The sequence below is a fragment of the Tiliqua scincoides genome, chromosome 3 (genome assembly GCF_035046505.1).
Source record: "Tiliqua scincoides isolate rTilSci1 chromosome 3, rTilSci1.hap2, whole genome shotgun sequence".
In the NCBI taxonomy this organism is placed as follows: domain Eukaryota; kingdom Metazoa; phylum Chordata; class Lepidosauria; order Squamata; family Scincidae; genus Tiliqua; species Tiliqua scincoides.
Window position 1 is genome coordinate 22,325,160 of NC_089823.1, and position 13,962 is coordinate 22,339,121.

General features: G+C 41.6%; 1 protein-coding gene across 4 annotated transcripts in view; it reads left to right on the forward strand.

The window, feature by feature from the left end:
- The window catches only part of ZMYM2 (zinc finger MYM-type containing 2), an 82,427-nt gene that overhangs the window by 46,945 nt on the left and 21,520 nt on the right, over positions 1 to 13,962 (forward strand). For all 4 annotated transcript variants that reach the window (XM_066622665.1, XM_066622668.1, XM_066622667.1 and 1 more), the window contains 7 exons: positions 3,048 to 3,164; positions 5,033 to 5,183; positions 7,094 to 7,266; positions 8,609 to 8,774; positions 9,229 to 9,263; positions 9,775 to 9,904; positions 10,064 to 10,179. In XM_066622665.1, the coding sequence (XP_066478762.1) occupies positions 3,048 to 3,164; positions 5,033 to 5,183; positions 7,094 to 7,266; positions 8,609 to 8,774; positions 9,229 to 9,263; positions 9,775 to 9,904; positions 10,064 to 10,179 (888 nt within the window). The remainder of the gene's footprint in view (positions 1 to 3,047; positions 3,165 to 5,032; positions 5,184 to 7,093; positions 7,267 to 8,608; positions 8,775 to 9,228; positions 9,264 to 9,774; positions 9,905 to 10,063; positions 10,180 to 13,962) is intronic.

Genomic DNA, 13,962 nt, shown 5'->3' on the forward strand with positions numbered 1-13,962 from the left:
CTGGCAACTCCTGCGACACCGCTGGAACCAACCGTATTGGCCTCTGCCTTTCCATTGGACCATTTCAGCGACGTGGAGAGGGGGGATTTGCTGCATGGGTAACAGCCTATCCTCCATACCTACTTTACCCAGGCTTCGCGCACTGGAGAGGACACTCTGTTCCAGAGTGTGACACCATAGTCTTCTGAGACTAAAGGATGCCAACACTTAATAGTAACATTTGCGGGGGGGGGGGGGGGGAGGAGAATTTGGACAGTTCCTGTATGATAGGGAAGCTGAAAATACAAGGCGGAAAAGGAGGGCAATCAGAACATGACTGCTTTCATTTTCTCTGACAGAATGAAAAATCACAGGTAAGACTCATTTGTAGTTGTAAAGAAGCCCCCTCCCAAATAGTGCATCACAGGATCATTAGATCTAATTAACTTGTTCTAGGTTTTATCTCCAAGAAAGGTAGCAAAAATTATGATTGAGTCTTATACAAGTAAAGAACGGCACATTCAACATTCACTTAATGCACTTGATGAAACAAGACACAAAATGGGGCCCTAGGCAAGTCTGTTTTGTTGCTGATTTAATTATATTTCCAAATAAATGTAGTAGTACACACATTAGAATGTGCAAGATCATGATGTCATGCTTTGGCAACACTGGGATGCTGCAAATCTATGCACCTTGATAATATCCAGGGGCCTGGAAGGTCGATCAAAATCAAGTGAATGAAAGTAAGGCTGCAATCCTAAACACACTTACTAGGGTGTAAGCCCCATTGAACACAATGAGACTTACTTCTGAGTTAACATGCTTAGGATTGTGCTGCAAAACAATTTGCTGAAGAACTAGACTTATGCTAGGTAACTTTGATCTAAAAAGGGTCATCTTATACTGCATTCACTTAACACAGGGGTCAGATTAGTCTGTGGGTTCACAAGCAATTTTTCTCATATCCCTTTGCACTCTAAAGTTAGTTGTGCTTGTGGCTATATTGCAAATGTGTACACAGTGAATTGATTCACATGCAACAACAGATCATGGTTTGGTGTTACATGAATGAGCTGAGAATGGCTTTGGGATTGCTTGGCATAGTTTCTTCCCTCTAATCCTATTTTGGGGCAAGCTATAGCTTTCTATTTCATCAAACAAGCATGCACATCTTTCAAGTTTTGTTCACATAGCATCAAATCACATAGCATCAGATTTGATGTTGTATCTTAATTAGAGATTCTGAAGGCCTTCAGAACATTTCTGACCTGCAAATCTGCAGGCTTGTAGTTAGGTTCGAACATTTAAGCTTCTTGTTTGCCCCCTCAGATATCCATTTTGTTCACTGTTCTCTTCCTTCTCTCACTCCAGTTTCAGATAATGCAAAACTTGGTTTAAAATAAGGCACACAAAATAAGTCAAGTTAACTTTGCCTGAGGACCAAACTTGAGTTTTGGTGGTATACTGATTCAGATTTTAAATTTGTACTAGACAAATTTAATCTGGGGGTTGAGGCTAGACCCTGAGTGATAGCACTTTGGTGATGCGGCCATTTTTCAAACATGAGTGGTTGGGAATTTGTTAGTTCTTTTCTTTGTTCATGCAGTAGTTTCTGCTTGACTTTGCTTTTCTCCTCATTTAAACACAGTCTTTATTTTCTCATGCCCATATTGAAGGGGAAAAGGCTTAGGTTAACCTATTCTGAAGACTCGTGCTAGGTGTCTCTTGTTGATTAATATTGTATAGCAGTGATTCCCAACCTGGGGTACACGTACCCCCAGGGGTACTTGCCAAGACCTTTAGGGGATACTTGAAAAAGAATTTAATAATGGCGGGAAAAGGCAGGTCTGTATTACCTGTGTGGACTCCTTGCAGGGCTGGCATTAGAATGCCTTGTGGGGCTAATATGAGGGGTACAATTTATGGAAATGGGCTGCCTAGGGGTATGCAAGTGAAAAAATGTTGGGAAACACTGTTGTATAGGACTGGTATAAATCTTTGTGTTTGGACTTGAGTGATTAAACTCAAATCATGGGGTCTGCTGTGAGCATGTTGTTAGACCTTAGCACTATGTCTTGGCTTCTTTGCTTAACCTGCTGTGGTTGAACAGTACCATGGTCTCAGATGGTAGATGTAAAACTTAGGGCACAATCCTAACCCCTTATGTCAGTACTTTCCAGCACTGGCATAGTGGTGCCAATGGGACATGTGCTGCATTCTGCAGTTGGGTGTCACTCATGGAGGCCTCCTCAAAGTAATGTTTGTTCCCTTACCTCAGAGCTGCGTTGCCCTTATGTCAGTGCTGGAAAGCACTGACATAAGGGGTTAGGATTGCACCCTTAATTGTTATCATTTGAGGGTATGGAAATGTTATAATGAAGAGAGATACTGTGGATTGAGTACAATGAATTCAGGACAGTGAGGTAAAATGGTAGCAGAATTTTGGGTAATGAGGAGTCAGCTTGTTGTCCTTAACATATCTCTACAGGCTTTCCCCATCTTGCCTTTTTATCCTTTATTGTCAGGTGTTTCTTTCGCTTGAGGTGTTTGCTCCTCCTATATCGTTCCCATTGCCTGAAGTTCTCTTGCTCTCTTAAGTAACTTCACCTGTTCTCCCTTTCTTCCTCTTATCTGGAACTTGTTGTCAGTTAGCCTTTATGTCTTCCATTTTCCAAGTCTTTAACCCTCTTCCCTAGTTGGAACAAAACCAAGGTACTTTTAATTGCACTAGTTCACATTCATTGTTGTCCTAGCCTTCCCCATTCCTTCCATCCTTTTTCTCTCTCACTGTTGGCATTTCTAAACTATAAGGTCCTTTGGGCCATGAACCTGTCTCCTTGCTTATATAACACTAAGATGCCATGTACAGTGAGGAGAACATGTTAATAGAGGAAACATCAGAAGCACGATGAGCCATCTTATGTAGAACCACTGAAATCTAGCAGAAATCGTTTGAAAGGAAAATGTTCTTGATATATGTATTCTCACTAACACTTTTTTTAAAAAAATGGTGCCAAAATGTATTTCTCCCAGAGTAATATATGTATTTTTCAAAAAATTTTCAGACTCTTAGTGTACAGTCTTCATCCAATGGCCAGCTTGCGGCGCCAAGTGATATTCAATTGAAATGCAACTATTGCAAAAATACGTTCTGTTCAAAGCCTGACATACTGGAATGGGAAGTAAGTAAATGATTCAGAAAATGTATGATTGCTTTATTACCATAAAATAGAGCAGATATGCTATTTAATATTTGTGTAACATCACTAGTTGAATGTTACCATAAAATATCTTATTCTTTAAACAATTCACTTCTCCAGTGTTTCCAGAATGTCTCAGTCTTTGCTCGTGGTAAGCTCCTCTTGCTAGCAGGCAGCGTCATGGTCCGAGCCCAAGGGGAGGAGCTCCCTTTTTGCTCCCTCCAGGCTGACCTTGTCTGGCCATAGCAGTTCCCAAACTTTTTGACACTGCAACCCACCTCATCTGCCTTGACCTTGGGGGGGGGGGCGGTCACGATGCTCCTGGTGGTGCAGGAGGGAGCCCAAGGAAGCCTCCTGGAGGCTTTTCTAGGTTGCTCCAGGCTGTAGACCCATTCTGTCTGCCTGTGCAGGCTTCAGAATGGGCCTCTGGAGACCACTTCTGGTTTTCAGAAACTTATTCAAATTCTTTTTCATCTTTCTCCTGTTCTGAATGTCTGTGCTTGAAAGAACTGCTGGAGGTTTCACAAGTTCATTATACAGGTGTGCGCCCCTTAATGACCTTCCAGCCAGCGACAGGTTGTATATGCGATGGCCGCTGCTGCTCAGAAGGTTGCACCCCCCCAAGCCTTTGATGCTGAGGGAAGCTCTGCTCCCATCACTTCTGGAGGCTTTTCTCAGCCTCCCAGAGGCTCAGAATGCCACAATCACACAAGAGACACAATTTCCGGTTTCCCAGAGGAAACCGGAAGTCATGTCTCCTACATGATTCCAGCATTCTGAGCCTCACAGAGGCAGCATGCAGAAAAACCTCTAGAGATGAGGGGAGCAGAGCTTCCCTTTGCCTTTGGAGGCTTCACATAGATTCAAGCCCCACTTGACAACAGGGATGCTGGTCCACATCCCTGTCATTAAGCGGCACATGACTGTACTTTGCAACAATGTGAACAATTTTTTTATATTGACCCTTCTTCTTAGTTTGAGACATCATGAGACTATAAGTGCAATACGTCTGTTTTTAATGTCTTATTTCATGGCCCATAGCAGTGGCCCACTAATGAAAAAGACTGCATTGCAACTGTAGCTTCTCTTCTTCAGAAAATGGTATTGTGTTCATACAGTATTGGTATTTGTGTTAATGTCATCATTGCTAATATGTTCTCGTTTTCATCCTTTCCTTCCCAGCTGAGGGAATGTGGGTTTGTTATCACCCTATGAAGTAGGTTAGCCTAAGGGTAACTGCCCAGAATCTCTCACAAAGCTTCATGGCTGAGTGGGAGTTTGAACTCTAATCTCCCCAGCTAAAGTGAAGCATCTTACCACTATACCGCTCTGACTTATGTTTAGGAAAGAAGTGGTGCTTTGGAAAGAGTGTGCAGAGCTCTGTTCAACCTGCTAGTGGTAAATGTTCATTCCTCCAGCCAATCTGAGCTCTTGTTGCTACTGGGCATTTGTACTGCAAGTTAGTTACCACAGCATTAACACAAGCACAGCAAGAAACAGCTTTGCCCTCTGCAGTCCTGCTGAGTGGCTTCTGTTTCTGTTAATATGTAAATTTTGCCCAATACTAAGTAAAAACCACAGTTTTACTTTCCACTAGCAAAGAGCACCTTTAGATCCGAGCTGGATTTTCCTTGGTTTTTTTAAAAAAACCTTTTAGCTATTTGTTCCTTCTACAAGTGCGTGCGTGCGTGCGTGCGTGCGTGTGTGTGTGTCACACAGTCAAACAAGGATTTTTGTCCCCTTTGGACAAAATACATTGTTAATGAATCATTTTGCTAAGTTCTTCTAAAGTATTTGAAGTCTTGTTACTTGTCCTTTTATCTTCTGTGGTATTTTTTATTTTTCATTAGAACAAAGTCTACCAGTTCTGCAGCAGAAATTGTTGTGATGACTATAAGAAGCTACATTGCATAGTAACATACTGTGAATATTGTCAAGAGGAAAAGACGCTGCATGAAACGGTGAAATTTTCTGGCATCAAGAGACCATTCTGTAGTGAAGGTGTGTTGTGTCTCGGTGGTCTATGTAGTTGCCATTACTGTCATTTGTGTGTCTAATATTGATGCCCTTCAACATTACAAATGATAAATGGTGTGTTGAACCAATTTTTCAAAGCATCTAGACTCCAAATGATCTAGCTTTTAGGAAGTTACTTGCTATGTATTTGATCTCTGAGTTGGCTTTTATCAGCAAGTATTCAAATGATGGCAAAATCATCATGGCATTCATGATGATTCACCACTGATTAGCATGTATTAATTCTTTCTATGTAGATTTTGTGACTTAGTTCAAGCAGTTCACAGAGCGCAGTTGTGTTGGATTGTGTACAAGCCACATATTTGAGCATTTGCTGATTACAAATCAGGATTAGACCATGGTTTGTTATCTTTATTTACTTAATTACTTAAACCATTGTATCCCAATTTGGTGCTGCTGGAAACTGGTTTAGCAAACCAGGAAGCTCTGGCTTCAGCTGGCACATGAAGTATGAGGAGAGAGGGGAAGTGAGAGTGTGGGCACACAACTTGTTGCAGTTTGCAATTTGAGCTTATATTGTTTGAACTAGACCTGCAAGTCCAGTAAATGTAATAACTGTTATAGACTAATAGACAGTATCACATGTTGCAAAGATGAGTTCCTTTTTGTCCTCTGTGTGTCCACACAGTGACTGCAGGAATGAATGGAGAGGAGATGGTTTATGTGATACAGAAAAATGAAACTTTATTGTCATACATTCCCCAACCTGTACTTTGTCCTGATTGCTGTGGCAGGACATGCTGAATAAAGCAGAAGTTGTCTTCTTGTAATGTATAGCAACAGGGGAGAAAATAGATTTGGCAAAGGAAATATTACATGTTTAGAATGATGATTAGACATAAAACCTTTTTTATCTCTTAGTCAAGGATCTTGGATTTTAAAAAAAACTTGTATTCAGTAAGTGTAAGACTCACTTAGAGCACGTGGTGCTCTTAGGAGGCGCTAAGGTTTTAAGGGTGTTCTCCCCCCCCCCCCAATGATTCTTATTGAGAAACAGCTTGGAAAATCAGAACAAGAACAACGATTGACAACCTGATTCTCATTGTTCTTATTTTGCCATACAGTGCAAAAGTTCTGGGCCTTTTTTGTTAGAAATAACAGCCAAAGTAGCAATGTCAAATGCCCAGGGAGGAGTGAATGAACTTTAAAAGTAATGTCATTTTTTAAGCTTTCAAAAAATTCAGGTTTTCAGCTCTTATAGAAACCATCATTGGACAGAATTTTGTTTTTTTCCAGCGTATTCAGGTGATTCCATTGTCATGAAACAATGAAGCAGTCCTTTTTAAAAGGCTTTGAATTATATGTACTATTGGAATGCCATATAATCACTGATAGAAAAGTTCCCTATTAAATCCTGTGTTCTATGAAGTAGTGCGGCACGATGAAATTTCAGTTGATGAATTTGTTCACTGTCTCCACTAGATGGTGTAACACACTACCCAAAAAGTTTATACTGTACTTTAAACTCATATGGTGGCATTTAAACTTCTGAAATGGGTAAACCAGGATTGTGTTAACAATATTTGAAGTTGTTTACACAACAACTTTTTGGACTCTCAAATCCACTTTGAGTTTGAAATGAACTTTAAACTACTAAAAAATTCCTTGGGACTTTAGTTTACACTGAATGGAAGTCCGTTGGTAAGCAATAACAGAGTTGTCACCTCTCGATTGCAGGAGTTGTTGATTGGTACTGAAGCAGTAATCAAGGTTTATGAGCCAGAGGTGTGACGACATTTTGTTAAAGAAGTCTCATGCTGCAGGATTATCTTGTGGAGACATGTAACAAGATTAATGTAAAAATCTTTATTGAGAAAATACTCCTTTGCATTGCATAGGTTTCAAGAATTGTTTGGTTTCTAATTTTTTTCCAGGTTGCAAGCTGTTATATAAGCAAGATTTTGCAAGGCGGTTAGGATTGAGATGCGTTACTTGCAACTATTGCTCTCAGCTCTGTAAAAAGGGAGCAAGTAAGGAGCTTGATGGAGTAATTAGAGATTTTTGCAGTGAAGAGTGTTCTAGGAAGTTTCAAGACTGGTACTATAAGGTAACATAATATTCAGTGGGTATCCAGAAGCTTGGAATAAAGTCCTTAAGTGTGTGATCCAAAAAGTTAATTATTCAACTGCTGGTTTTTATAAATGAGGCAATTTCATTATATAATGAATAGGAGCACTATGTGTTATTTTTTAAATTAAAAATATTTGTACACCACTTTTCAACAAAAAATGTTCACAAAGTGGTTTACAGAGAAAATGAAATAACTAAATGGTCCCCTGTTCCAAAAGGGCTCAAAATCTAAAAAGATACAGAACAACACCAGCAAACAGCCACTAGAAGATACTCTACTTGGGTGAAGAGGGACAGTTATTTTCCCCCTGCTAAATATAAGAGGAGCACCACTTCAAAAAGTGCCTCTTTGCCCAGTTAGCAGGGCTATGGTCAGGGATAGGGCTGTGGTCAGGGATATGATATCATTGTATGATATGTATGCGAAGTGTTCAAAATATTTCACATATCTTGAGTTGAATCCTCACCTTCTTTCCAGCAGTACTCCATCTTCGGAAGCTTCTTCCATGAATGGAAGGAAATTGCTCCTTCAAGAAGTCATTCCACAAACAAAAGGCGTTGTTAATCGTTGCATTAAGCATAATTTTTCTGTTGTTGGAAGAAGCGTCCAGCAGTAAGGCACTGCTCTATTGAAGGTTAGGATGCAACATCTTTGAACTTTACACTGAGAGTGTAAGAAATGTCCTATTATCTCCATCCTCAAATTGAGATTTGGAGCTTATGCTATTATTATTATATAATAATAATATATAATAATAATAATAATGGCAGTATTTATATACCACTTTTCAACAAAAGTTCACAAAGTGGTTTACAGAGAAAAATCAGAATTAAAAAAAAAAATTTAAAATTCACTTAAATACAATAAGCTGTTCCATTATAAGTTGGGCTACAATGTGTCTGCAGGTATTATGGAAATGTTGCTTAATATGTTTAAAGAGGTGTTTCAAGATTCATTGTCATGGTAATCCAGCCAAGATTTATGGCTTTAACAAATATCCCTCTGTTTGTATGATAGCATTAGTCATGTATTTGCAAGTTCAGAAGGAAATATTAAAAAGATGAGTTACATCATATATTGTATAGCACATTTAAGTTTGCCTTCATAGTACTAGGAAATTGGAGCACATACACATTTTCATATGTTTATATAATACTGTATATGTCTTTGTGCGTGCACATATAATTGTCTTCTTTGTGGCTGCTGAGTTTAAGCATTTTTAAAATGTGACTTACAACATATATACGCTCATTTTTGTTCTCAGACCTATTTAATTTGTTCTAAGGCCTATTTAATAACCCTACCATTATTCTTTAAGGCTGCAAGGTGTGACTGTTGTAAAACTCAAGGAACTCTTAAGGAAAAAGTCCAGTGGAGGGGGGAGATGAAACATTTCTGTGATCAGCACTGCCTTCTGCGTTTCTACTGTCAACAAAATGAACCTAATATGGCAACACAGAAAGGACCAGAAAACTTGCATTATGGTACTATTTTTTTCCCTGACCAGTAGCATAGTAGATTACCTTCTTGACTTGTGCAATGTAAATGTAAACTTCCAATATCCAAATGAAATCATCTTCTAAGATGAAGAAGTGGAGCATTCTTACATGAAAATGCTTGGCAGCTAAGTGGGTGAGAGTAATCAAAGTGGCCTGTGTGATAATGAGCCAGTAATCAAGACAATTTACCTTCCCCTCTTTTTTTTACTAAAAAAAGTGGGCACGTAACTTCCAGTTTTGAGGAGAATATTGAGAAGATATGTCCCCCTGCCAAACAAATGCATGGGCCTTGATATTATCAGTTACTTTTCCTTCTGTCAAAGGAGCATGGGAATTCTGTGCAGTTGATTTGAAGTATCAAGCATTGCAGCTGTATCTACTATACCTAATTTGAAAAGATGAATTTTATTCATCTTCTTTTTCCTTTCTGTATTTATAGATCAAGGTTGCCAAACTCTCCGAACAAAAGTCACAGTAAGTAAAAACTTGTCTAAGGGATCTTTTTGAATGTCATTGTGTTTGGATACGGTGAAGGAAAGGGACAGTGCGCAAAACAGGAGCAGTGACTGGCACCCCACGTTGCTCTTCACTCTTACTGGATTAAGTGGGATTTTTATAGTTTCTTTAAACCACCATCCAAGGATAGGAAGCCCAGGCAGGTGGCAGTTGAATTGGGAACGCATCTGTTCTTCATCAACAGGGGGATCCCCTCTTTAGGAAGTAAATAGTAGCAGAACATGACAGTCTGAGAGCATGATCCTAGAATTGCAAGTTCCAGTTAATTGGCTGGGCCAGTACATATCCCTGTGGCAGCCTGTGGAGGCCAGATTCGGCCTCCGCACCACCATGGCGACACACCTTTACACCAGCCTCACTAGGTTGGCATGTGGGTTTGGGGAGGGCGGGGGGAGGGTGGATTGGAGCGTATATTGTTCAGGATTGTCTCGGTCTGGTAATTAATATTGGATGATATCTTTATTTACAGGGGTCTGCACCTCCTCCTTCTCCAACATCAAATAAAGAAATGAAGAACAAAGCTGTTCTTTGCAAACCTCTGACAATGACAAAAGCCACCTACTGTAAACCCCACATGCAGACGAAATCTTGTCAGACAGGTAATTGTTGAACAAAGTCAATTGTTATATGACCTGATTTTGTCAACAGCATTTCTCAGGAATATAGTTGCAATTTGCTCATCGGGCAGTATCTCTTCAGTATCTCTTGTCTCAGTATCTCTTGTGCAGTATCTAACAGTATGTTGTCTTCTGGTTTAGATGATGGCTGGGAAAAAGAATATATCCCTGTACCTGTTCCGGTACCTGTATACGTACCAGTTCCTATGCACATGTATAGTCAAAATGTTCCAGTTCCAACAACAGTTCCTGTTCCGGTAAGTTAATTGCTTAGTTTGAAATTGTTGTGTTTGATCTACCTTGAGTGTGACTTCATGATCCCATATACTCTTGTAAAGCACTGTACTGTGTTAGTCTGAGCTGAGGTTCTCTGATTTGTAGTAATCTCTTCAGAGGAATTAAATAGAATGTTCAAACCACACTCTGAGTGGCAGAAATAAATATGATGCAAACTTAAAGAGGTCTTTATAACTGTGTACTTTATGGTATAGTAGTATAACTTCATTTGTATAAATGAAACATACTGCTCTATGGATTGCTTTTGTTGGGTAGCAACCTCTGATCTGGAGACAGAATGTTATCCCATCTGTGTTTTCCATGCATTAGAATCAAGGGCAGCTTGTCTCTTTTGCAGTAATGAGGCCTACAGCTGCTGGTTTTTGAAAACTTGGTCTCTTAAGTTGCATATCTGTGCAGGCAACAGTTCTAATTGGTGCCATGCTGTTGTCTTGTATACACACAAACCACCAGCCCAATCAGACATAGAAGCAATAGAAATAGGAATGTATTCAAAAGCAGAAAAGCAATATGAAGCTATAATCTGTTTGTGAGCAATGAACTTCTTAATGCAGGGTTCTCACCTTCCCTCACTCAGATGTATGTACAGGTGTGCCTCTGTATTGGCGGGGGTTCCGTTCTGGAACCCCTTACAGTTAATTAGAACCCAGATACAGGCAAATGCCCTCCTCCCCATCCTCTGGAGCAGAGGAGAGCTCTGCTTCTTTTGCCTCCCAAGGGTTCTCTGATCCTAGCAAGAGCTTCAGGGCTTCAGCCCTCTGGGGCTTCCTGAGACCTCCTAATACCTTATAAGGCATTAAAACCATCACTTCCAGTTTCATGGAGAAACTGAAAGTAACTTTTTTTTTTAACCTGGACATTTTGAAGCCCCTACTAGGCTTAGAGGACCCTCTGGGGGTGAGGGGAGCTCTCTGGAGGGGGAGCGCTGTGGGAGGAGAGACCAGATCCGCAGATAAGTAAATCTGCAGATACAGGGGTTCCCTTGTATTAAAAAAACAATGCTTGCAGCATTCCTGTAAAAGGGAACAACACAGAACTGCTTTGAGAGAACACATAGAATTAAATTAAAGCTTTACACATGCAACCTTACATTAGTGAAATTAATCTTTTTCTGTTTGTGGCATTCTGTTTCTTCAGTTGCAAATCAGGGCGCCCACCCCCTCCCCCTGCTCCGCATGCATTTTTAAGAGCAAATGCTTTCCATCACATCTGCAAGAGGGATCTGAAGGCCTTAGGGATGGACCTCAACAAGTGGGAAACCCTGGCCTCTGAGCGGCCCGCTTGGAGGCAGGCTGTGCATAAGAACATAAGAACATAAGAACAGCCCCACTGGATCAGGCCATAGGCCCATCTAGTCCAGCTTCCTGTATCTCACAGCGGCCCACCAAATGCCCCAGGGAGCACACCAGATAACAAGAGACCTCATCCTGGTGCGCTCCCTTGCATCTGGCATTCTGACTTAACCCATTCTTAAAATCAGGAGGTTGCGCATACACATCATGGCTTGTACCCCATAATGGATTTTTCCTCCAGAAACTCGTCCAATCCCCTTTTAAAGGCGTCTAGGCTAGACGCCAGCACCACATCCTGTGGCAAGGAGTTCCACAGACCGACCACACGCTGAGTAAAGAAATATTTTCTTTTGTCTGTCCTAACCCGCCCAACACTCAATTTTAGTGGATGTCCCCTGGTTCTGGTATTATGTGAGAGTGTAAAGAGCATCTCCCTATCCACTCTGTCCATCCCCTGCATAATTTTGTATGTCTCAATCATGTCCCCCCTCAAGCGTCTCTTTTCTAGGCTGAAGAGGCCCAAACGCCGTAGCCTTTCCTCATAAGGAAGGTGCCCCAGCCCCGTAATCATCTTAGTCGCTCTCTTTTGCACCTTTTCCATTTCCACTATGTCTTTTTTGAGATGCGGCGACCAGAACTGGACACAATACTCCAGGTGTGGCCTTACCATCGATTTGTACAACAGCATTATAATACTAACCGTTTTGTTCTCAATACCCTTCCGAATGATCCCAAGCATAGAATTGGCCTTCTTCACTGCCGCCGCACATTGGGTCGACACTTTCATCGACCTGTCCACCACCACCCCAAGATCTCTCTCCTGATCTGTCACAGACAGCTCAGAACCCATCAGCCTATATCTAAAGTTTTGATTTTTTGCCCCAATGTGCATGACTTTACACTTACTGACATTGAAGCGCATCTGCCATTTTGCTGCCCATTCTGCCAGTCTGGAAAGATCCTTCTGGAGCTCCTCACAATCACTTCTGGTCTTTACCACTCGGAAAAGTTTGGTGTCGTCTGCAAACTTAGCCACTTCACTGCTCAACCCTGTCTCCAGGTCATTTATGAAGAGGTTGAAAAGCACCGGTCCCAGGACAGATCCTTGGGGCACACCGCTTTTCACCTTTCTCCATTGTGAAAATTGCCCATTGACACCCACTCTCTGCTTCCTGGCCTCCAACCAGTTCTCAATCCACGAGAGGATCTGTCCTCTAATTCCCTGACTGTGGAGTTTTTTCAGTAGCCTTTGGTGAGGGACCGTGTCAAACGCCTTCTGAAAGTCCAGATATATAATGTCCACGGGTTCTCCCGCATCCACACGCCTGTTGACCTTTTCAAAGAATTCTATAAGGTTCGTGAGGCAAGACTTACCCTTACAGAAGCCATGCTGACTCTCCCTCAGCAAGGCCTGTTCGTCTATGTGTTTTGAGATCCTATCTTTGATGAGGCATTCCACCATCTTACCCGGTATGGATGTTAGGCTGACCGGCCTATAGTTTCCCGGGTCCCCCCTCTTTCCCTTTTTAAAAATAGGCGTGACATTTGCTATCCTCCAATCTTCTGGCACCGTGGCCGTTTTGAGGGACAAGTTGCATACCTTAGTCAAGAGATCTGCAACTTCATTCTTCAATTCCTTAATAACCCTTGGGTGGATGCCATCAGGGCCTGGTGACTTATTGATCTTTAATTTATCAATGAGGTCTGAAACATCTTCTCTTTTAACCTCTATCTGACTTAACTCCTCGGTTAGGAGGGGCCGTTCGGGCAGCGGTATCTGCCCGAGGTCTTCTGCCGTGAAGACAGATGCAAAGAACTCATTTAATTTCTCTGCCATCTCTAAGTCTCCTTTTATCTCCCCTTTCCCTCCCTCACCATCCAGAGGGCCAACCGCTTCTCTGGCGGGTTTCCTGCTTCTAACATATTTGAAGAAGCTTTTATTATTCCCCTTAATGTTGCCGGCCATGCGTTCCTCATAGTCTCGCTTGGCCTCCCCTATCACCTTCTTACATTTCTTTTGCCACAGTTTATGTTCCTTTTTATTCTCTTCATTAGGGCAAGACTTCCATTTACGGAAGGAAGCTTCCTTGCCCTTCACAGCCTCTCTAACTTGGCTGGTTAGCCATGCGGGCACTCTCCTGGATTTAGTGGAACCCTTCTTTCTTTGCGGTATACACCTCTGCTGGGCCTCTATTACTGTTGTTTTAAGCAGCCTCCATGCACTCTGGAGAGACTGGACTCTTTTTACCCTCCCTTTCAACCTCCTTCTAACCAGCCTCCTCATTTGAGGGAAGTCCGCCCGTCGGAAGTCAAGGGTTTTTGTTAGAGATTTGCCTGGTATTCTTCCAGGTGCAGCGTGGCCTTTCCCAGTTTGAAGAGACACTTTGCCAACAGTCTGAGGCTAAGAGGCAAAGAAGGAAGGCCCATAGCCAGGGAGACAGACCAGGGACA